This window comes from Scyliorhinus canicula, chromosome 16 (genome assembly GCF_902713615.1).
Source record: "Scyliorhinus canicula chromosome 16, sScyCan1.1, whole genome shotgun sequence".
Taxonomy (NCBI): domain Eukaryota; kingdom Metazoa; phylum Chordata; class Chondrichthyes; order Carcharhiniformes; family Scyliorhinidae; genus Scyliorhinus; species Scyliorhinus canicula.
In genome coordinates, this window is record NC_052161.1 from 25,342,730 (window position 1) to 25,365,739 (window position 23,010).

Genomic DNA, 23,010 nt, shown 5'->3' on the forward strand with positions numbered 1-23,010 from the left:
CTACCTAACCCGCACATCTTTGGACTGTGGGAGGAAACCGGAGCACCCGGAGGAAACCCACGCACACACGGGGAGGACGTGCAGACTCCACACAGACAGTGACCCAGCCGGGAACCGAACCTGGGACCCTGGAGCTGTGAAGCATTGATGCTAACCACTATGCTACCGTGCTGCCCCCAAAGAAATAAAGCTTGCTCCACCACAGTTCAACTGGAACTGACTAATTTGGAGAAGGGGATTGATCTGAAATCACATTCAGATCATTTAACTCGGCATTTAAATAGTTTCTTTTCAGTCTTCCAAACTTTGCATTTTCTTGGGAAGACATATCTTGGAATTTTACTGGAAGATTTGTGATACTCATATAGAAATGCCTGCTTTCCTAATCTGAATTACAGGATTTTAGCTCTCTCCTCCTAGGTGTTAAATGCGCAGATTTGGGATTTTTAAAAAATGCCCCAACAGTGTATAAAATAATAAATCTTGAAGGGATAGGCATTTGTAAACTTCAGCGGTCCATGTCTGCAGGTGGCAAAACCTGGACAACATTTAGAATTATCAAGTAACATTCACACCAGATAACTGCCAGGCAGTGACCATCTCCAACAAGAAAGAATTAAATCATCTCCATTTATATTATGTGGCATTGCTATTGATGAATTTTCCACTATCATCATCTTGCAGGTTACTATTGACTAGAAACACATCTGGACAAGACATATAAATACTGTGGCTACAAGAGTAGGTCAGAGACTGGGAACTGCGGAGAGTAACTCACCACCTGACTTTCCAAAGTCTGTCCATTACCTAAAAGGCACAAGTCTAGAGTATGACAGAATACTCTTCACTTGCCTTGATGAGTGCATCTCAAACTCAGGAAGGTCAACACAATCTAGGACAAAGCAGCCCACTTGATCAGCATCCTGTCCACCATCTTTACATTCACTCCCACCACCACCGACACATAGTGGCAGCAGTGTGTACCATCTACAAGAAGCACTGCAGCAACTCCCGAAGGTTTCTTCAACAGCACCTTCCAAATATGTGGCCTGCACAACCTCGAAGAACAAAGGAGAAGATGCATGGGAGCAAAAACATTGACCCCTCCAAGTCACACACCATTCAGATCTGGAACAATATCACTGTTGCTTAATTGTCACTTGGTCAAAATCTTGGCACTCCCTCCATAACAGCACTGTAAGTGTATCTACACCGCATGGACTGTAGCACTACCTTCTTGAGCTGTTTGGAATGGACAATAAATTGTTTGCCAACGATATCTACATGCCAGGAATGAACTTTAAAAAGCTGTACTTTAGCTAAGGTCATGCAGTTTGCACAAGCATCACCATGGTAATTATACTGGTGCAGGAGGAGTACCTCAAAACTGTCTACCTGAAAACCGGCAACTTTCCAAAAACTGGGGGCGAAATTCTCCCCCCCCCACGACGGGTGGGAGAATAGCGGGAGGGCCTTCCCGACTTTTTTGACGCCCTCCCGCTATTCTCCCCCCCCCCCCCGCCGAAATCCCGACACGAATCGCTGCCGCCGTTTTTTTACGGCCGGCAGCGATTCACAGCTGTTAGAAGGGCCGAAGTCCCAGCCCTTTACGACCTTTTTACGAACGGCAAACACACCTGGTCCTGCCGTTCGTAAAAACGTCGTGACCACCTGGAAAAAAATAACCATGGCACCGATTGGCACGGCAGTACCACGGCCGTGCCAAGGGTGCCATGGGCCCGCGATCGGTGCCCACCGATCGCGGGCAGCGGGCCCGATGCCCGCGCACTATTTGTCCTTCCGCCGCCCCGCAGTATCAATACGCGGGGCGGCTGAGGGGCAACCCGGACCGCGCATGCGCGGGTTTCGCGCAAAAACGCGATGACGTCACCCGCGCATGCGCGGGTGGAGTCTTCCCACCTGCGCATGCGCGGCTGACGTCATATGACGCGTCAGCCGGCGCTAAGTCCGACAAGCGGGCTTAACGATTTTCGTTAAGCCCGACTTGTCGGAGCCTCCGACGTCGGGCTGCTAGCCCCGACGGGGGACCAGAATCGGTCCCCCGTCGGGAAGGGGCGCGATGCCGTAAAACCCGGGCGGGTTTTACGGCAGTTTGACGATTTCTCCCGTTTTGGGAGAATTTCGCCCTGGATATTTTTTCCAATGTTCCATATGTCAAATTTAATTGAATTACATTTTTCAGCTAGGTCCTCCATTGGCGAGGTGTTATTTTAGTCACTGGCTTTGCGCGCATTCGAGCTTGTGCTCCAAACGACTCTGACCCCCTCCCCAACCTGGCATGACACAAACTACCCACGCTGCGAACTGCCTGAGCCAAAAAAACGGCACAACGCCAAATACCGGCACAATCTCGGTCCCGTATCTGGATTGAATCTCGGGACAAAAATGAAAAAGAAGAAGCTTATAAAATCTGTAAAATGGAATAAATATGTCCTTGCAACAAGGAATAAAAAGTTAATCAGAGGAACCAGTAAAATGTAAAATGCGTGGGAAAGGTTTCAATGAATATGGATAACATTTTGTTTAAAAAGTGCGAGCACTTTTTGGAACACTTTAATGGAACAATATAACCACAGGCTTACAATGAAGTAGCGTACAAAATAATACTGGCCTGTCACTCATTTCTATATTGAACAGTGAACCAAATTGTTTCTTTAATTGGAATCTTAGTTGTTGTTCGGATCATTCACACTTTCAAATATATGTAACCTCTTTAAATTAAACAATAAAGGAAAAAAAATGTTTTTTTAAAAAAATTTTAGATTACCCAATTATTTTTTCAATTAAGGGGCAATTTAGCATGGCCAATCCACCTACTCTGCACATTTTTTTGGGTTGTGGGGGCGAAACCCACGCAGACACGGGGAGAATGTGCAAACTCCACACGGACAGTGACCCAGAGCCGGGATCGAACCTGGGACCTCAGCGCCGTGAGGCGGTTGTGCTAACCACTAGGCCACCGTGCTGCCCCAATAAAGGCAAAAATGAGTTCCTTTATTAACATTGGTAAACAGAAGTCATTAGTCCTGTTTACTGAATTGATAAAATATTTTAATTTTCATCCACATCCTTTGTTACTAACAAAGCACGATGTCCTTCTGTGGAGGTGATGCTGGGACAGGAAAATAACTTTAATCAGATTTATCAATGGAGTGAAATCGCACTATCATGTCTTTGTACAATTTCATTTACATAAATTTAGAGTACCCAATTAAGGGGTAATTTAGTGTGGCCAATCCACCAACACTGCACATCTTGTGGGGGTGAAACCCACACAGACACTGGGAGAATGTGCAAACTCCACACAGATGGTGACCCGGGGCCAGGATCGAACCCGGGTCCTCAGCGCCGTAGACCACAGTGTTAACCACTGCGCCGCCGTGCTGCGCTTTGTGCAATTTTTTAACATTAATTTGAGGGATGTGGACTTCATTATTGCCCATCGCTAATTGCCCTTGAGAAGGTGGTGATGAGCTGCCTTCTTAAATCACTGCGGTCCCTGAGGTGTAGGTAGACTCACAGTGCTGCTAGGGAGGGAGTTCCAGGATTTTGACCCAGCGACAGTGAAGGAACGGTGATAAAGGGCACGATTTAACAAAAAAAAACACTGCATATTGAGTGATCTGTACATCTGTACATACATCTGCACATAAAGCAGGGATTGGAACACAGAAGTAACAGCCACAGCACCACAAGAGAGCAACATCATAGACGGGTGTAAAGGGTCGAGCCCAAGGCAGGATCTGCCTCTTTGAGAAGCACAGAGCTAGTGAGCAGCAGCAGACAGAGACAGCTCAGCATAGGCAGTTTACCTTAGTTTCACTGGTGATACCTCTTGACTGTTTTACATCTAGTTGAGCTCTGGAAGCAGAATGAACCCTTTGAATAAAATGTTTGTGTTAACTGTAAGACTACAGTCTTCATTCAGACTTAGAGAATAACATATATATAACACCAGGCATCAGTCGACATGGTGGGAACCCTCTCCGTCAACTGAGCTGGTTAAGTGGCAGCTGAGAGCTGAGCACCGTCTCCTAGGAAGGGAAATAAGATTTAATTCAGCAACCAGAGTGAATAAGGCGTTGTTGATATTCAGGTAACTTGTAAAACATTTCTGTGAAACCAAGTAAAAATTTAATCAGATTTCATTTATTATTAATATTAATTGGCACAAGTTACACCCCTGTGTCTCTAAGTCAAGGGCATTGGTATGTTGGTCGCTTGATTAATATGTGACAAAGCACTTACAGCCAAGACATTCCTCTTCCAATCAGTGGGCAATGAGTTCTTATTACAAGTGCATTTTTAATACTTACTAGTGGCCATTGCAAAAACAGGAAATGCTTGCACATGGAACTAAATAATGATCACAGCAATGACCCCTACCCTTAATAACTTTAATCAAACCTGAGTTTCCCTCAAAAAGTGAGTTATCAATTATTCACTTTAGCTTCTCGGAAGCCCTCATGTTATCATTGCTAATTCTTGTTGCAGCCAAAATATCTCTTCAAGAATTAACAAGCATTCGGAGAAAATACATTGATGAGCCAATGCAAAATACCAGACGATTTCACATAATCTGCAGGTTGCCCCACCTTCCACCCGCCTTAATCCAATATTAGTTATTACACAAACAGTAAAATCTGATTGTTCACAAGTTTTGACTAGCCGGCACGGCCCAGCTGGCAAGGGATGCACTTGAGCAAGAGGTTCTACCACCTGGGGTGTTGGCAGCAACACAGGTTGGATGGAAATCGTTTTTACTCGTCTCTTTTACGGAAGGAAGAGGGATCTGGAAATAATTATTCACCCATGAAGATGGTTAAATGGCAACACCTAAAGTAATGCAGCCAACTCTGCCTGAACAGGTTTGCTTGTTCACACTCACTCACTCACTCACTGCGTTTTGTGAGGGGGCCACCAGCACTGAGCTAACTCAGTGAGCAAAATCAGGCAGTCAACATTAAGCCTGATTTTCTCAATGTGTGACAGAGCATTTAATCCACCGATGAAACATTTGTTCCAATTAATCCATTGCCCTTGCTCAGACATTTACATTGTCTGTTGATGACTCATAGGGTTGTATCTCACGCACCTGGCCCCAAATGATTCAGCAAACAAGGATGACACGAGAAAACAGTGAATGTCTATGGGGACTTTGCCTGTTTAAAAATACAGTCAGAGTCAGTATGCACCATTCCATATTCCTTTTAGCATATTCCAATTTATTGAAAATTGCACTTTATTGAAATCTATATTTTATTTTTTTCAACATATTTTATTTCAAACATCTTCATGAACATCCCCCACCTTGTCTCAAGAATTCCGCTGACTCCCTCAACTCAAATTAAATTTTTTCCAACCGGAGAAAGTCGTACAGGTCCCCCAGCCCGGCCGCCATCCCCGGCGGGGTATCCAACCTCCAATTTAACAAGATACTTCACCGGGCAATTAGAGAGGCTAAGACCACAACATCGGCCCCCGTCCCCTCCAGTAGCTCTGGCACTTCCGAAGCCCCAAAGATCATCTCCACTGAGTCCGGCCTGACCTCCACAATCTTTGATAACACCCAAATACCATTGCCATTATCCCCCCAGCTTCTCGTAACCCCAGAACATGTGCACATGATTTGCCAGCCCTTGCCCACACTTCTCGCACTCATCGAAGAACCTACTCACCTTTGCCCGGATCATATGTACCGCGTGCACCATCTTGAACTGAATTAAGTTCGTCGAAGCACAGGAGAAGGTAGAATTCACCCTACGCATCGCCTCGCATCACAATCCCCAGCCTATCTCTCCCCAACTCCTCCTCTCATTTGTTCTTGATCCTCACCATTCGGTCCCTCAATCACCCGCATATATCCCCAATCCGACTCTCTCCCAACTCATCCGGGAGCAGCAATTGCTCTAATAGGGTGTAACCCGACAACCTGGGAAACGTCCTCCACTCTTTTCACTGAAACCTCTCCCACAACTCATCCAAGCCTGCAAGCTTCCCTTCCAGGTGCAAGTCCCTCGCCCTCACCAGCCACACCTCCCTCCACCTCCCATACATCCCATCCATGTCCCCCAGCTTAAACCTATGATTTCTGCATAGCGGTGTCAATACTGACATCCCCTCCAACATCAAGTGTCTCTGCAGCTAATTCCATATCCTGACCATCGACTATACCATCGGGCTCCATGTATATTTCCCCAGAGCAATTGGCAGCGGAGCTGTCACCACATCCCTCAGACTGGAACCCCTACAGGACTCCTCCTCCATTTGTACATACACTTGCTACCGGAGCGACATACAGCAGACACACCCATGCCATAAACTTCAGGCCAAACCCAAACCTAACCAAGATCCCGAATAAATACCTCCACTCCGCCTTCTCTGCATTCATAGGGACAATAACATCCAGCACCAACCCACTGATGGAGTCATAACCACATTTAACAGCCTCCTGATGTTACTAGATCACTGCCTGCCCTTTTAAAAAAAACATTTGATCTTCAGCGACCATCCCTGGAACACATCCCTCCATCCTCCTCGCCACTAATTTAGTCAGCACTTTCACATCTATGTTCAACAACGAAATGGGCCTATATGACCCACACTCTAGCGGATCCTTCCCCTTCTTCGTGATTAGCATAATCAGCGCCTATAATCGGTGTTTCTGGCAGCACTCCCTGCTCCAATGCCTCACTAAACAGCCCCAACAAATGCAGTGCCAACTCTGCCGCAAACGCCTCATAAAACTATGTCAGAAAGCCGTCCGGCCTTGAAGCCTTCCCCGACTTCATCCCCCGAATGTTGCCAATCCCCTCCCTCAGCCCCAGCCGCTCCTCCAACGCCTGCCTGCCTCTCTTCCTCCAACCTTGGAAACACCAACCCATCTAAAAGCTGTCCCATATCCCCTTCCTCTCCACCCAGCCCGGTCCTGTACAGCTTCTCAAAGTAGCCCTGCAAACCTCATTATTCTTCCCGGCACTCACACTACCTCCCCCTTCTCGGTTCACACTCTTAGAATTTCCCTGGACGCCTCCTGCCTCCGCAGCTGGTGGGTCAGCATATGGCTCGCCTCCTCTCCAGAATTATATTGCACCCCTCTTACCCTCCATAACTGCCCCACCGCCTTTCCCATCATCAACCTATCAAACTGCCCCTGCAATCTCTTCCCCTCCGCCAACAACTCCTTAGTCGGAGTCCCAGAGTATCTTCTGTCCACCTTGACTATCTCGGCCAGCAACCGTCCGTGCTCTTCTCTCTTCCCCCTATCCCTGTATGCCTTGACCAAGATATTCGCTCCTCGGACTGCGCATTCAACGTCTCCCAGCCAATGTGGGGCTTGATCTGAAATCTCAATTCCTGCATACTCCACCCCCATCATCCCCCCCACCCCCATCAACAGCGCTCAACTCACCACAATGAAATCAATCCTCAAATCCACCTTATACACATACTCTAAAAAGAAAATCAGCACAAACGGTGCGGGGGGGGGGGGGGGGGGGGGGGGTTTTATCACCCCCTTACAAACTTATAACATACAGAAGGGAAAAACAAACACACTCTGGCAACAACACATAATAGCCATAACATCCAACCTTTGCAGATATAGCACCTCCAGCTCACACTAACTCTTAGTTCTCCCTCAGTTTATCGTTTATTATAAAGTCAATGGCCTCTTCTGATGTTTCAAAATAATACTCCCGGCCCTCAAATATGACCCACAGTTTTGACGGGTACAGCACCCCAAACCGAATCTTCTTTCAGTACAACAGCGCCTTGGCCCTGTTAATTTCTCTTTGCCAGCTCCGCACCAATGTCCAGGCATATTCGGACATGGTTCCCATCCCATTCACAGTCTTGCTTCTCCCTGGCCCACCGCAGGATCTTCTCCTTTTCCACGAACTTGTGCAACCCCACAATCACTACCTGCGGAGGGTCCTCCGCTCTCGGCTTCTGCCTTTGAGACCTGTGGGCCATGTTCACCTCTGGGGCCTTATTCAGCACTCTCTCCTGCACCAACCCAGCCAACATCCTCCATATATATTTTGTTCCTTTCACACCTTCTGGCAGACCCACAATTCGTAGGTTCTGCCGCCTGGACCTGTTCTCCTGCTCCTTCACCTTCACTCACAGCGACTTGCACAGATCGCCCAGGATCCCCACCCCCACCAGGGACATGATCTGATCGTTCTTGTCCGACACCACCATCTCCACCTTGCGTTTCCTTGTACCCCAAGGCACTTCTCTACCTCGTCCATCGATCCTCACAGGGGTGCTATTACTCCCTCAACGGCTTTTGACCAGTCATCATGCATCTCCTTCCTTTGCTGGCGAAATTCCTCTTTGATGAACTGCTCCATCTGGGGCCTCTCCCACTGGCAATGACCCTTCCTCCTCCACCATTCTCACAATTATTGCTATGCCACAGGTCCCCTCCACTTCCTTAGCCAGATCTTTAACTGTTTTTTGCTGGGTCTGGTAGCCAGCAGACTTGTCAATCTTCCGGAGAACCTCTCCCTCTACACCTTCTGCACCGCGTTCCTGCCGGATCTACCCCATTGACGGGTATAAAGTGGCCAAACCAACACCTTCAAGCTGGAGCTCCCCTGTGCGTGACCATTCACCACATGACCATGACCGGATGTCCGAAATCTATATTTTAATGCTCAAAACAATATGAACATTCCATCAAAAACTGGTTTGTGTAGAATTTCATAACATAAAAGATCATGTTTAATCAACAATGCTCCCTGGGCAATGCTCCCATACAATTTCCTGTCCATTGGTTTTACTGCCAGGAGCCTTAAGACAAAAATTAATTTTAGATCAAGTGAAAGAAAGTGAATGAATTCCATCTGCTCGTCAGACTTCTTACACATATTTTATATTCATGATGTGATGCAGTATTTTTGCTAATTTGTAACACCCACCTTAGTGTGCTATTAGTTATTACATTAACAGTCATAAAAACGTGTTGTTCAGTTTTGACTAGCTTCAGTTTCTGAACAAGCTGTAATCTCCATTTCTGGGTTCCAATACGACATTTCAGGACTGTTCATACTGTGATGGGTGAGATCTCTGCTGTGTTGCAAACCTTGGCAGGGAATTGATAATTTACTGATATATTTTTTTTGTAAAAACAGCACAATTTCTATATAATTGAGCAGTGAAGCAGGCAGCCTCAATATGTCAGGGTCAATGATGTTTTGGTTTATGTATCACTGAAAAACTTTGCCAATAACTTGTATGGCAAGGTTACTCCTTCAAATTAGAACTACAGGGCCAGTTTTTATAATAGGGGTAGTAAACCACCAAGTGATGCTATTTATTTGCAAAGAAACAAGCAGCGGGATTCTCTGTCATCTGCTCCGCCGGCAGCGCACCCACGGGTTTCCCGATGGTGAAGGGTTGCCCCAATGGGAAACCCCATTGACAGAGGACCCCGCCGCCGCGCCAGAAAGCGGGTCTGGCGGGACGGAGAATCCCACCCAAGCTATTTCTTAATGCATCAAAGTAAGCAGGTAAAATCTTTACTGACAAGGAAATGGTATAATCTAACACCTGAGGCTATTAGATTACTTTTATTGGCACTGTATCTAACTTGAACACCATAATGAGTGCAAGGTAACTGGTGTGTTTGAAACTAACCATATTCAGTGTGTGGAGCACTTGAAGCATTAATAGTTCGTCTTTCCTATGTTAATTTTGTAAGGGCAGTGAAGCGTCCACACTGAGTAGGTTGAAACATAAACTTACTTTATTTTACAATTACTGTTATGTACAGCTCCAGCCAGTAGTTATCTACTGGCTCTTCGCTAGTCAGTGCCTTACTGGCCGACTCTATTGATACAGAGCCATGTATTGTTAAGGGCCCCTTATCGGGGGAACTCGTATTCTGCAAGACCCACGGGGTAGTTAATCATCCCTACCCCGTAAGACCCATGCAGGTTATAACAGTTTGCTTGAAGGATTTTAGAAAGAGGAAATGATTCAATGCATTAGAATTCTGTTTCAATTAGGTGTGCATGTACATTTGGAGTTGATCATTTAAAAAATTCTTTCCATTGACATATTAAGTGAATACACTACATCAAACCCGATTTTATACTTCTATGTTGTACTCAGTTGCAGTGAAGCCTGCGTGATTATGAAACAACCGTAAGAGGAAATGACAATGTGGTGGAGAGTAAATTACAGCAACATCTAAATGGTCTGCCAGGAGAACAGTTTGATGGTCATTAAAACATTTAGCAAGAGAGTACTGTGATTGCAGCCAACACGGCAACTGCCACACTCAGCAGAATTTTGTTTTGTTTAGACCTATTATTGTAATTAACTGGATACATGTATAATTGAGCAGATGTAGCTCATTCTGAATTCAAAGCGTTTAAGTGAAAGATGATATTTTAATTGGCGTGAAGGGTAATCCACTGGACGGGTTTTCTGAGGTTTTCAACAGACTTGTTTAAATAGAAAATGCGAATGTCCGCAGAACCCATAGTTGTCTCAATTGGAACACGTGAAAAGTCATGCAGATTATTTTTAATTGCTATGGTAAACAGGTCAATTGGCCCTTTCTAAATAGTTCCTATGTGGCATTTTTGGAAAGTAGATATTTTAAAGGTTGTGTGATACGGTGGTGTGGAATCTAGGCAACGCAACTTATTGTAATGGCAAGTTCAGCACGGCCTTGTCACTGTAAGGATGAACAGGGGGTAAGATTAGTCTTCCTTCGCAAAGGTGACTGGAAAATTGAAGGGACAGTGGTCCACCCTTTGTCTTCTCATCCAAGCAACCTTTCACATTTTCTGGCAAGATGTGAAGCAAAACTCAATTGGCAGCAATGGGGAGCAGTTCAACTCTTCACCCTTTCAATTCGAATGGCGGGTGTACGAATGGAAGAAAATTAATTAAAGTTGATCCTTTTAGCTGGGTAGGAGGAAAGGAAAGAACCTGTTACGAATGGAAAACATGAGCGGATATGAATGGAGCCTGCTGAAGCAGGCAAGATTGCAGGCAGGCCCAAAGAATCGTGCGGGAGGCCACGTATCTGTCTCCTGGGGCTGGCAAGGGTCTGAAACGGGAACACATCCACTATTAATGGGAAGGCAACTCCACTTTTGATGAGCCACTTGAACCCAATTATCTCTGAGCCCAGCAGGATTTAATGGCTCCGGGATGGAGTCGTGAAAAGGAGATCTGGGCCTTCTTCCAGAAAGTTTATGAAACTATTACCTGGAATGGGCCGGTTGTCTTATGAGGGAAGATTGGACAGGCTAGGTCTCTATCTGCTGGAGTTTAGATGAGTAAGAAGTGACTTAAAACACACAAAATCCTGACTAGGTGGATGAGGAGAGGATTTTCCTCTTGTAGTAGAATCTTGAACCACGGGTCACTGTTTAAAAATAAAGGGATTACCCAATTAAGGGAGAGCTGAGGAGAATATTTTTCTCTCAGAGGGTCCTGAGCCTTTGGAGCCCTGTCCTCAAAAAGCAGTGGAAGCAGAGTCTTTGAATATTTTGAAGACCGAGGCGGATAAATTCTTGATGAGTAATGGAGCAAAGGGTTTCAGGAATTAGGCAGGAATTTGGAGAAATCAGATCAGCCATGATATTATTGAATGGCAGTACAGCCTTGAGGGGCCGAGTGGCCTACTCCTCCTAATTCATCAGTTCTCCAACTAGCAAGCGGAACCCCTGCCAGCACAACAAAATTCCGCTGTGCGTTCCCATTTCACAGTACACGATCAGGTGGTTATCTGCATTGACAGTAAATAATTTTTAAAATGAGCCCTCGTTCCATGATTGAAATACTTGTGGCTCTACACTGCTAGCAGCTGGCAACCTTTGGCATCTTCTCAGGAAGGCTGCAGCTGCCAGAATGCCTGAAGTGGTAGCACGTAAATACTCCCTTTAAAGTTACGATAATGATCCACAAATTATCACCGGAAATGGTTTTGGAACATTGGTCTCATCCAGTTTAAAGTGATAGCTGCTACACGTCTGATACTCTAATCAAGCACAATGTAACAAAAGTCCAATGAACCTATTTCATGGCAATCTGAAACAGTTTTAAAGTCATTCCTGCTGGGGCAGCTCGGCTTTGCAGTGGTTGGCACTGCTGCCTCACGATGCATGTGGCGTTTGAACGTTCTCCCCGGTCCTGCAGGGATCTCGCCCCCACAAAGCAAAGACATACAGGGTAGGTGGATTGGCCTGTTTAAATTGCCCCTTAATTGGGGAAAAAAAATAAAGTCATTCCTGCCAATTGCACCAAAGTTAAAGCCGTTTTAAAAATGTTTCATTTCAAGATAATTTGCAGTTTCTATCTTCCTTCGAGGATGTTGTAATTTAGCACAGTGGTTATCATTGTTGCTTCACAGCGCTAGGGTCCCAGGTTCAGTTCCTGGCCTGGGTCACTGTCTGTGCGGAGTCTGCACGTTCTTCCCGTGTCGGTGTGGGTTTCCTCCGGGTGCTCCGGTTTCTTCCCACAAGTCCCGAAAGACGTGCTGTTGGGTAATTTGGACATTCTGAATTCTCCGTCCATGTACCTGAACAAGCGCCGGAATGTGGCGACTGGGGAATTTTCACAGTAACTTAATTGCAGTGTTAATATAAGTCTACTTGTGACAATAAAGCTTATTCTTCTTCTTATTATTATAAATTTGCTTGTCAGACTCACTGAATGACATGCTGGCCTGGACGATTCCTTCTCAGCAGCAATGTTGCAGAGATAGCTTCCAGCCACCTCTCTGACACCGCCAGACCTTAACCTGGGCTGATGGTCTGAATATCCATGGCCAGCTGGACTCCTGCCAAAAGTGAGGTTGCCATTGCCACTGAGGAATGCTGAATTACAGCGCCTCAGATGTTGAAAGTCAGAAAGGAAAAAGAACTTATGGAGACCTTTAGCGTGACTCAAGATATTAAATTCAGTGAACGACCGCAACTTGCGCACTTTTTTGCCTCAAAGCATGACGTGCTTCATTGTTTGATTGTCTTGTCACACAGTGTCAAATCGTTAACCTTTGGAAAGCTAACTTGTGTTTTGCTTTTTAATTCCTTTTTTATTTGCAGCCAACACGATCTTCTTCTGAAAGTATTTCCTCCAGACCTGGTTCTAGCATACCTGGCTCTCCTGGCCATACAATTTATGTGAGTAACTCGGACACCTTTTTTTTGCTTTTGAATTCAGTCAGCGGGATTCTCCCTTCTGGGGATGAAGACACCACGCCGGCGGGAGAACCGGCGCCAACCACTCCAGCGTCAACAGCCCCCGAAAGTGCGGAGTTGGCGCCGCTCCAGCCAGCGGGAAGGGACTGCACGAGATTGTGCATGCGCCGAAGGGCCGGCGTGATCTTGCACATGCGTGGAACCGCCGGCGTGGTTCCGCACATGCGCAGAACGGCATATTCTGGTGCATGCATGGGGGATTCTCTTCTCTGGGCTGGCGTGGAAGGAAGGAGTGCCCTCACGGCATAGGCTCACCCGCTGTTTGGTGGGCTCCGATTATGGGCCAGGCCACCGTTGGCCCCCCCCCGGGCCGAATCCCCCACGCCCCCCCCCCCCCCCCACCGGAGGGCCACCCCAGCCGACTTACTTGCCAGTGACCATGTGTAACCCACGCCGGTGGGATTTGCCAAAAACAGACGGCTGCTCGGCCCATCGGGGCCCGGAGAATTGCTGGGGGGGGGGGGGGGGGGGGGGGGGGGCGCTGCCAACGGCTCCCGACCGGCGTGGCGTGAACCCAGCCCCCGCCTAAAAACCGGCGCCGGAGATTACAGCAGCCGGCGTCAAGGCGGCAGGGTGGGATTCGCATCGCTCCCCGAGTATTCTCCGACCTGGCGGGGGGTCGGAGAATCCCGCCCAAAGTGTTTGAAAAATATTAGGTGGAGGGTATTCATCTGAACTTGGTCCGGATGTACCAGCACAACGCAGGTAAAGTCTGCAGTGAGGGAGGAATACCAAAATGACATTATATGTCACGTTTTCTGTAATTATTTCTTCACAACTTGAGATGCTGGGAGCACCTTGTATGTTAGGTATGGCCAGGGCTCACATGGAGTGTTTAGAAATTGGGGAGATGGTGGCTGAGTGGCAATGTCACAAGAATGGTAATCCAGAGGCCCAGGTTGACGCCCTGGAGACAAATCCCATCATGTCAGATGATAGAATAAAAAAATTTGATGAATAAAATCTGGAATATAATGGTGTCCATGAAGCTATCATCGATTGATATGAGAAAGTAGCTTTGATAGCAGCCAAAGTTGGTGTAAAAAGTAAAGACTTAAAAAATTACAAGATAACTTACCAGACAGCAAGTTAAAAAGAAGTTGCGCAATGTGGATGCAGTATTGAGGCTGCAATTTCATTTGATTTGTCTCAAAAACATTTGATTTTTGATGTTGTTTCTGTCTTTACTGACAGTAATATTATGGCAAAATGCTGCTAGTTTGGCACGTTTTCATGAGGCTCTGCTTTCCCTGAAGGCGAGTTGCCAATGAGTGGAAAAGAAGCAATGCTTGGTGGATATATGGGAAAATAGCAGCGCATTTAGCTGTTCACATACATTTTTATTTCCAATCTCCCAGCCATGGGCTTGACATCACTTCAACTCCTGAGAGTGGTCTACTTAGGCTGGGATTGGCCTGAATGTGAGTGTTTACAGTGGAGTAGATCGAGCTTCACTTTGCACTGACCCTTTGCCATACTATGATGGTTTAATTACTTAATCAAGTAAAATACACTCAAAAAACATAAACCAAAAACATTAGGCTATTCCATTTGAAACTGCGATGTCCATTACTGCTGCTTTAGACACGGGGTGACTGTTACCTCATGCCCTCAACTGAGGTTGAGAAATGTGAATATGTACCTATCACTGCTTAAGCTATGTTGTATGTTTTGTTTTTCCAGGCAAAAGTGGACAATGAGATTCTTGACTACAAGGACCTGGCTGCCATCCCCAAAGTTAAGGCCATTTATGACATCGAACGCCCTGACCTAATCACTTATGAGCCATATTTTGGCGCTACCTTTGAGGATAGACATGAGCGTCATAGCATGGCGGAGGTACAGTACAACTAACTGCTCTTAGTATGTCACTTTCTGACACTCTCACCCATTGTCCTGTATTTGTTCCATTAAACATTTTTGGGGTCAGTTTTCAAATCTGGCGTACCTGGGCTAGATGGTGGATGAGATGTTCTCTCCACCTGTCATACAATGATCCATTTTTATGGTTGGGGCTCACTTCAATTTAGGATGTAAACTGTGAGCACAAATTGTGCTGCTCCTGGACGATAGGAAGGCTGACGTGGCACAGACTGAACCGAGTCTGCAGCAACCCCATAAATGGGATAGGCCTAACACGTGAGGGGCTAACACGGTAGATTGAAGCGTAAACAATGCTTACCAAGCAGCAAATAGTTGAACTTAATGGAGCCGCTAAGGTTTAAGGGTCTCAGAAATAATGAAGTAAAAGTCATTGCCAAACCTTCCTCCAGCTTAACCTGACTGTAATTTATGGTCCATTTACTTACTGCTGCACGTGGGGCCTCACGGTAGCATGGTGGTTAGCATCAATGCTTCACAGCTCCAGGGTCCCAGGTTCGATTCCCGGCTGGGTCACTGTCTGTGTGGAGTCTGCACGTCCTCCCCGTGTGTGCGTGGGTTTCCTCCGGGTGCTCCGGTTTCCTCCCACAGTCCAAAGATGTGCAGGTTAGGTGGATTGGCCATGCTAAATTGCCCGTAGTGTAAGGTTAATGGGGGGATTGTTGGGTTACGGGTATGTGAGTTTAAGTAGGGTGATCATTGCTCGGCACAACATCGAGGGCCGAAGGGCCTGTTCTGTGCTGTACTGTTCTATGTTCTATGGCTACCTCCTGGCCTTTACCACACAGGGTTTGTGGGCGGGTTTCGGAAGCAGCAATGGGCGGGCAGGTGCTACGTTTTTTTAATGCAGGTTTTGTCCCTTACTGCCCTGTGCACACGAGTGGTAAGAAGACAATGATCAGCCCCCTTTATATCTCACACACATTAAGCAATCAAGAAAACAAAGGTTTAACATAAATGTTGTTAAATATGTGCCAACGAAAGGTGGGGTTTCTGTATGTTAAAGCTATGCACTTGAAATCATAGAGCAGGAACGGGATCAGTAGTATAGACTGACACTCCATGCCGAATGTTAAAAGCTGATTCTTTGTCGACAGTCTCAATACGCAAGAAGTGACAACGGCTCGCTTGTCCAAAGTGAAATTGTAAGTTGGTGATAAATACCTGTTTTACACAAGAACCCTTGTGCATTGAAGCTTGATTAACCTTCGCCAGTTTCTGAGATGAATAGGTATGGTCAATAGAAATCTGCAGGAAACTGGGGGTAAAATCTGGATAACATTTCCACCCCCACATTCTCATCTAAAACTTAGGCATAAACTAACTAACAATTGAAATTGGCCTTTTTTCATTATGGCTTAATTGGCCACTAGAAATTAAAGGGGAGTTGCAGATTTTTGTGAGTCCCATCACAGAGATGAAGCACCTTTCTACTGACCCTGCCAACAGGATTAACACATAATTGAAGGGAAGGCGTGATTTTTAAGAATGTTTTTTTAATTCCTGCTGGGGAGTTTCCTCGTGAAACAATACATGACAGAGCTATCCCTACTGTCAAAACGGTCTCATTTTTAAAGCAATTTTTCAAACTTTTTAAACCCTTTTTTAAATCGAAGTCCTAATGTTGTTTAACCCTCCAAATCATGGCTTGTGTTGCACACCTGCCATTGCGACTTCCACAGGGGGCTGTCGGAGTGGGGCTGGTTTAGCTCACTTGGCTAGACAGCTGGTTGTGATGCAGAGCAAGGTCAGCAGCGCGGGTTCAATTCCCGTACCGGCTGAGGTTATTCATGAAGGCCCCGCCTTCTCAATCTTGCCCATCGCCTGAGGAGCAGTGGTCCCCAGGTTAAATCACCAGTCAGCTCTCCCCCTCAAAGGGGAAGGCAGCCTATGGTCATCTGGGTTTATAGCGAGTTAACATTTAATATATTCTCATAAATAATCACTCACTTCCATTGTAATACTTTACAATCAGTTTCATAATCTACCTCCAAGCTTTTGAAATAGACCAAAACATTTTCATTATAAAAACTCAATTGCTGCATGATCTGGCTTGTTACAATGCATGCTCGACAAAACAGGCCCAAAGTGACTTGCAATTGAATGGGGATAACTAGAGCTTCTACCATTCTTAACTAAATCTATTGAAAGTTGTGTGCTGAGATTCTTAGTCTGTGGAAAATACACGTTGCGATTGGCATGCAGTTTCGACATGTTATAATGTCGGAGGGAGGGACTGAGTACCTGGGGTGGCTGTTTGCAGTGACTTGGTGCATTTGTGTAAATTTCCTCTGCTTATTCTTTCTACCATAGAAACTTGGAAAATGTACATTGCAGAAGGAGGCCATTCAGTCCATCATTTCTGTGACGACTGAAATATATCTATCTAGACAAATTATTCTTTCCAGCTCTTGGTCTGTTGCCCTGTAGATTACGCCATGTCAAGTACATATCCAAATATTTCTGAAACGTGATAAGGGTTTCTACCTCCCTTTCAAGAAGTGGGTTCAAGACTTTAATGCACCAGGTTAAAGAAGTGTCTCCTTAATTCCCCTCTAATTCTTCTGCCAATATCCTTAAATCTCCGCCCCCTGGTAACTGATCTCTCTGTTAAGGGAAATATGTCTTTCCGATCCTTTAGATCAGGGGTGGGCAAACTTTTCCGTGCAAGGGCCACATTCAGAAATTCACAATTTTAAAGGGCCGCATAGTGTATTAATTAATAGTCCCGGTTAGAACATAGAACATAGAACAGTACAGCACAGAACAGGCCCTTCGGCCCTCGATGTTGTGCCGAGCAATGATCACCCTACTCAAACCCACGTATCCACCCGATACCCATAACCCAAAAACCCTCCCCTTAACCTTACTTTTTTTTAGGACACTACGGGCAATTTAGCATGGCCAATCCACCTAACCCGCACATCTTTGGACTGTGGGAGGAAACCGGAGCACCCGGAGGAAACCCACGCACACACGGGGAGGACGTGCAGACTCCGCACAGACAGTGACCCAGCCGGGAATCGAAACTGGGACCCTGGAGCTGTGAAGCATTTATGCTAACCACCATGCTACCGTGCTGCCAATGGTTGTAACCAATTAGCGTGCGGCATATACCTCAGCGCTTCCCCCGGCGGCATCCTGCCTTTAGACCTCTTTTTCTCTACTTTTCAAAAATGGCGCTTCACCCGGTTATGATTCTGGGCGTCTCATATAGAACATAGAACAGTACAGCACAGAACAGGCCCTTCGGCCCTCGATGTTGTGCCGAGCAATGATCACCCTACTCAAGGCAACGTATCCACCCTATACCAGTAACCCAACAGCCCCCCCCATTAAACTTATTTTAAAAATATAAAAAATTAAAAACAAATTTAAAAAAAAATTGTTTTAAAAAAAATTTTAAATTTTTTTTTATGACTTGATCTTGGTGGGCCGCATAAAGACCTTTGGCGGGCCGCATGCGGCCCGCGGGCCGTAGTTTGCCCACCCCTGCTTTAGATCAAATAGTTTGGATGGGGTGGTGTTTGTGTCTTTAGATCAAATAGTTTGGATGGGGTGGTGTTTGTGCAGTGTGTCCAGGAAGCTTTTCTAACACAGTATGTAGATTGTCCGACCAGAGGGGAGGCTATGTTGGATTTGGTACTTGGTAATGAACCAGGGCAAGTGATAGATTTGTTAGTGGGGGAGCATTTTGGAGGTAGTGACCACAATTCTGTGACTTTCACTTTAGTAATGGAGAGAGATAGGTGCGTGCAACAGGGCAAGGTTTACAATTGGGGGAAGGGTAAATACAATGCTGTCAGACAAGAATTGAAGTGCATAAGTTGGGAACATAGACTGTCAGGGAAGGACACAACTGAAATGTGGAACTTGTTCAAGGAACAGGGACTGCATGTCTTTGATATGTATGTCCCTGTCAGGCAGGGAAGAGATGGTCGAGTGAGGGAACTATGGTTGACAAGAGAGGTTGAATGTCTTTTTCAGAGGAAGAAGGAGACTTATGTAAGGCTGAGGAAACAAGGTTCAGACAGGGCGCTGGAGGGATACAAGATAGCCAGAAGGGAACTGAAGAAAGGGATTAGGAGAACTAAGAGAGGGCATGAAAAATCTTTGGCGGGTAGGATCAAGGAAAACCCCAAGGCCTTTTACACATATGTGAGAAATATGAGAATGACTAGAGCGAGAGTGGGTCTGATCAAGGACAGTAGCGGGAGATTGTGCATTCAGTCTGAAGAGATAGGAGAGGTCTTGAACAAGTACTTTTCTTCAGTATTTACAAACGAAAGGGGCCATATTGTTGGAGAGTACAGTGTGAAACAGACTGGTAAACTCGAGGAGATACTTGTTAGGAAGGAAGATGTGTTGGGCGTTTTGAAAAGCTTGAGGATAGACATGTCTCCCGGGCCTGACGGGATATATCCAAGGATTCTATATGAAGCAAGAAATGAAATTGCAGAGCCGTTGGCAATGATATTTTCGTCCTCACTGTCAACAGGGGTGGTACCAGGGGATTGGAGAGTGGTGAATGTTGTGCCCCTGTTCAAAAAAGGGAATAGGGATAACCCTGGGAATTACAGGCCAGTTAGTCTTACTTTGGTGGTCGGCAAAGTAATGGAAAGGGTACTGGGATAGGATTTCTGAGCATCTGGAAAGACACTGCTTGATTAGGGATAGTCAGCATGGATTTATGAGGGGTAGGTCTTGCCTTACAAGTCTTATTGACTTCTTTGAGGAGGTGACCAAGCATGTGGATGAAGGTAAAGCAGTGGATGTAGTGTACATGGATTTTAGTAAGGCATTTGATAAGGTTCCCCATGGTAGGCTTATGCAGAAAGTAAGGAGGCATGGGATAGTAGGAAATTTGGCCAGTTGGATAACAAACTCGCTAACTGATAGAAGACAGAGAGTGGTGGTGGATGGCAAATATTCAGCCTGGAGCCCAGTTACCAGTGGCCTACCGCAGGGATCAGTTCTGGGTCCCCTGCTGTTTGTGATTTTCATTAATGACTTGGATGAGGGAGTTGAAGAGTGGGTCAGTAAATTTGCAGATGATACGAAAATTGGTGGAGTTGTGGATAGTGAGGAGGACTGTTGTCGGCTGCAAAGAGACATAGATAGGATGCAGAGCTGGGCTGAGAAGTGGCAGATGGAGTTTAACCCTGACAAGTGTGAGGTTGTCCATTTTTGAAAGACAAATATGAATGCGGAATACAGGGTTAACGGTAGGGTTCTTGGCAATGTAGAGGAGCAGAGAGATCTTGGGGTCTATGTTCATAGATCTTTGAAAGTTGCCACCCAAGTGGATAGAGCTGTGAAGAACGCCTATGGTGTGCTCGCGTTCATTAGCAGAGGGATTGAATTTAAGAGCCGTGAGGTGATGATGCAGCTGTACAAAACCTTGGTAAGGCCACATTTGGAGTACTGTGTGCAGTTCTGGTCACCTCATTTTAGGAAGGATGTGGAAGCTTTGGAAAAGGTGCAAAGGAGATTTACCAGGATGTTGCCTGGGAAGGAGAGTAGGTCTAACGACGAAAGGTTGAGGGTGCTAGGCGTTTTCTCTTTAGAACGGAGAAAGATGAGGTGCGACTTGATAGAGGTTTATAAGATGATCAGGGGAATAGATAGGGGGGAATAGATAGAGTAGACAGTCAGAGACTTTTTCCCTGTGTGGAACAAACCATTACAAGGGGACATAAATTTAAGGTAAATGGTGGAAGATATAGGGAGGATGTCAGAGGTAGGTTCTTTACCCAGAGAGTAGTGGGGGCATGGAATGTACTGCCTGTGGAAGTAGTTGAGTCGGAAACATTAGGGACCTTCAAGCGGCTATTGAATAGGTACATGGATTATGGTAGAATAATGGAGTGTAGATTAATTTGTTCATAAGGGCAGCATGGTAGAATTGTGGATAGCACAATTGCTTCACAGCTCAAGGGTCCCAGGTTCGATTTCGGCTCGGGTCACTGTCTGTGTGGAGTCTGCACATCCTCCCCGTGTGAGCGTGGGTTTCCTCCGGGTGCTCCGGTTTCCTCCCACAGTCCAAAGATGTGCAGGTTGGGTGGATTGGCCATGATAAATTGCCCTTAGTGTCCAACATTCTATGATCTATGATTAACCTAGGACAAAAGTTTGGCACAACATCGTGGGCCGAAGGGCCTATTCTGTGCTGTATTTCTCTATGTTCTATGTTCTATGATCCACTCTATGTAGGCCGTGCATAATTTTATATACCCAGGGGATACACTAGAAGCAAACTTTCCTCTTAAACATCCTAAAGTTTCATTCGCTGGGAGTGCCATGGACAAAGTTTTCTCTACAATCTTTAAGTTTAGCCACAGTCTGTGGTTGAGATATCATTTGACCCTCTGGCTTACGTTAAGATCCTGGACCAAGCCCCAACATTTGTTAGGATACCGGACAAGAACCCAAACATTTTTATAAATTTCTAAAACTGTGAGGAAAGGATACTTCGCTCCAGGAGTGATTCCACTGACAAATAGGTATCTTTTATATTAAAACAAACTTTATTATTCACACAGTATTAAACTACCTTAACATCACAGAAAGATAGCGTTTAACAGTTAAACAATCCTTGACAATCAAAGCAAAAACTTTAACTTCTAACTGATACCTTCTCTATCTCCAATTTTAAAAAGCCTATCACAGGTTAAAGGCCACTTACAAATGAAGTTAGCAAACACAGGGTTACTTAATGTACACTTGAATAGAGATTTATTGGAAATACTGCCTGAAGAGAGAGATCCTTTCAGGAAACTGCCAGCAAGTTCTGCTTTATTTTGGCAGACTGAAACTAAACTACCTGCTACAGACCTGGCTCCTCCCATTAATCACATCATCTCTATTCCACTAACTGGGCTATGCCTACCTTACTAAGGCTAATCTAAACCCAGGGAAACCTCTTTCTATAAAATAACCCTATATAGATAAATGATATAAACAGTTTGAATGAATGATGATCTCATTTTTATAACATCTGAATTGCACATTTTATAGCCATGGATTCTGGATATCTTAACCTAGATTACTGTAACAGGTATATATATATCGATATAGATATATATATATATATATAGATATACATATTTACTACAATCTATATAAAAATGTCCAACATTCATGACACTTGCTGCTTTTATGATGCACAATCCTCTATCCATAAGCAGCGGTTGCAGTTCCCTCGCACCATCACTAAAGGAACTGGAACCTCCTACTACCTGTCAGTCTTCATAAAATGTTACATCCACCTAAAGCCATTTGCTGCCAGCACAGAAATACAGAACATGATCTGTTTCTCTGTTGTGACAGTTATAGCTGCATTTGCCACCAGCACTAACACAGATAGCAGTCCCAACATTTTATGGCACAATTTTAATGTAAATGAGATGTTCCTATTGACTGAAGAGGGGCAGTGAATCACCTCAAGAAGCATCTTCTCCCTAACAGCTGCTGCTGACCATTGATCATCATTGTATCTGGCCTAGTGCGTCTTTACGTGCCAGTGATGTGGTTTTCCACTTGATTCTTTCTACGCACTTTTATCAGCCATCAGAGAAATTCTGCAATCAGAAGTCAAATACTGGCTTCTCCAACATGTGCACAAGATTTAAGATCATTTGGAAAAAGCCAGAGGGGAGAGAAAGAGACTTTTGTTTTAACCCGGCGAATTGTTACGATTTGGAATGCATTGCCCAAAAGAGTCGTGGGAACAGATTTATTGAAAGCATTCAAGAGTGAAGTGGATATGTGTAATGGAAGGAAAGATTTGCAGTGCTGTGGAAAAAGAGCAAGATAATGGAATTAATTAGACAGCTCTTTCAAAGAGCCAGAGCTGGGCACTATGGGCCAAATGGCCTCT

General features: G+C 45.4%; 1 protein-coding gene across 7 annotated transcripts in view; it reads left to right on the forward strand.

Moving 5' to 3' along the window:
* Positions 1–23,010, forward strand: part of ablim1b (actin binding LIM protein 1b) — a 408,263-nt gene that overhangs the window by 320,570 nt on the left and 64,683 nt on the right. For 5 of the 7 annotated variants that reach the window (XM_038773460.1, XM_038773458.1, XM_038773461.1 and 2 more), the window contains exons 9-11: positions 13,095–13,172; positions 14,934–15,089; positions 16,229–16,276. In XM_038773460.1, the coding sequence (XP_038629388.1) occupies positions 13,095–13,172; positions 14,934–15,089; positions 16,229–16,276 (282 nt within the window). The remainder of the gene's footprint in view (positions 1–13,094; positions 13,173–14,933; positions 15,090–16,228; positions 16,277–23,010) is intronic. The other 2 variants (XM_038773462.1, XM_038773464.1) reach the window with 1 other exon arrangement.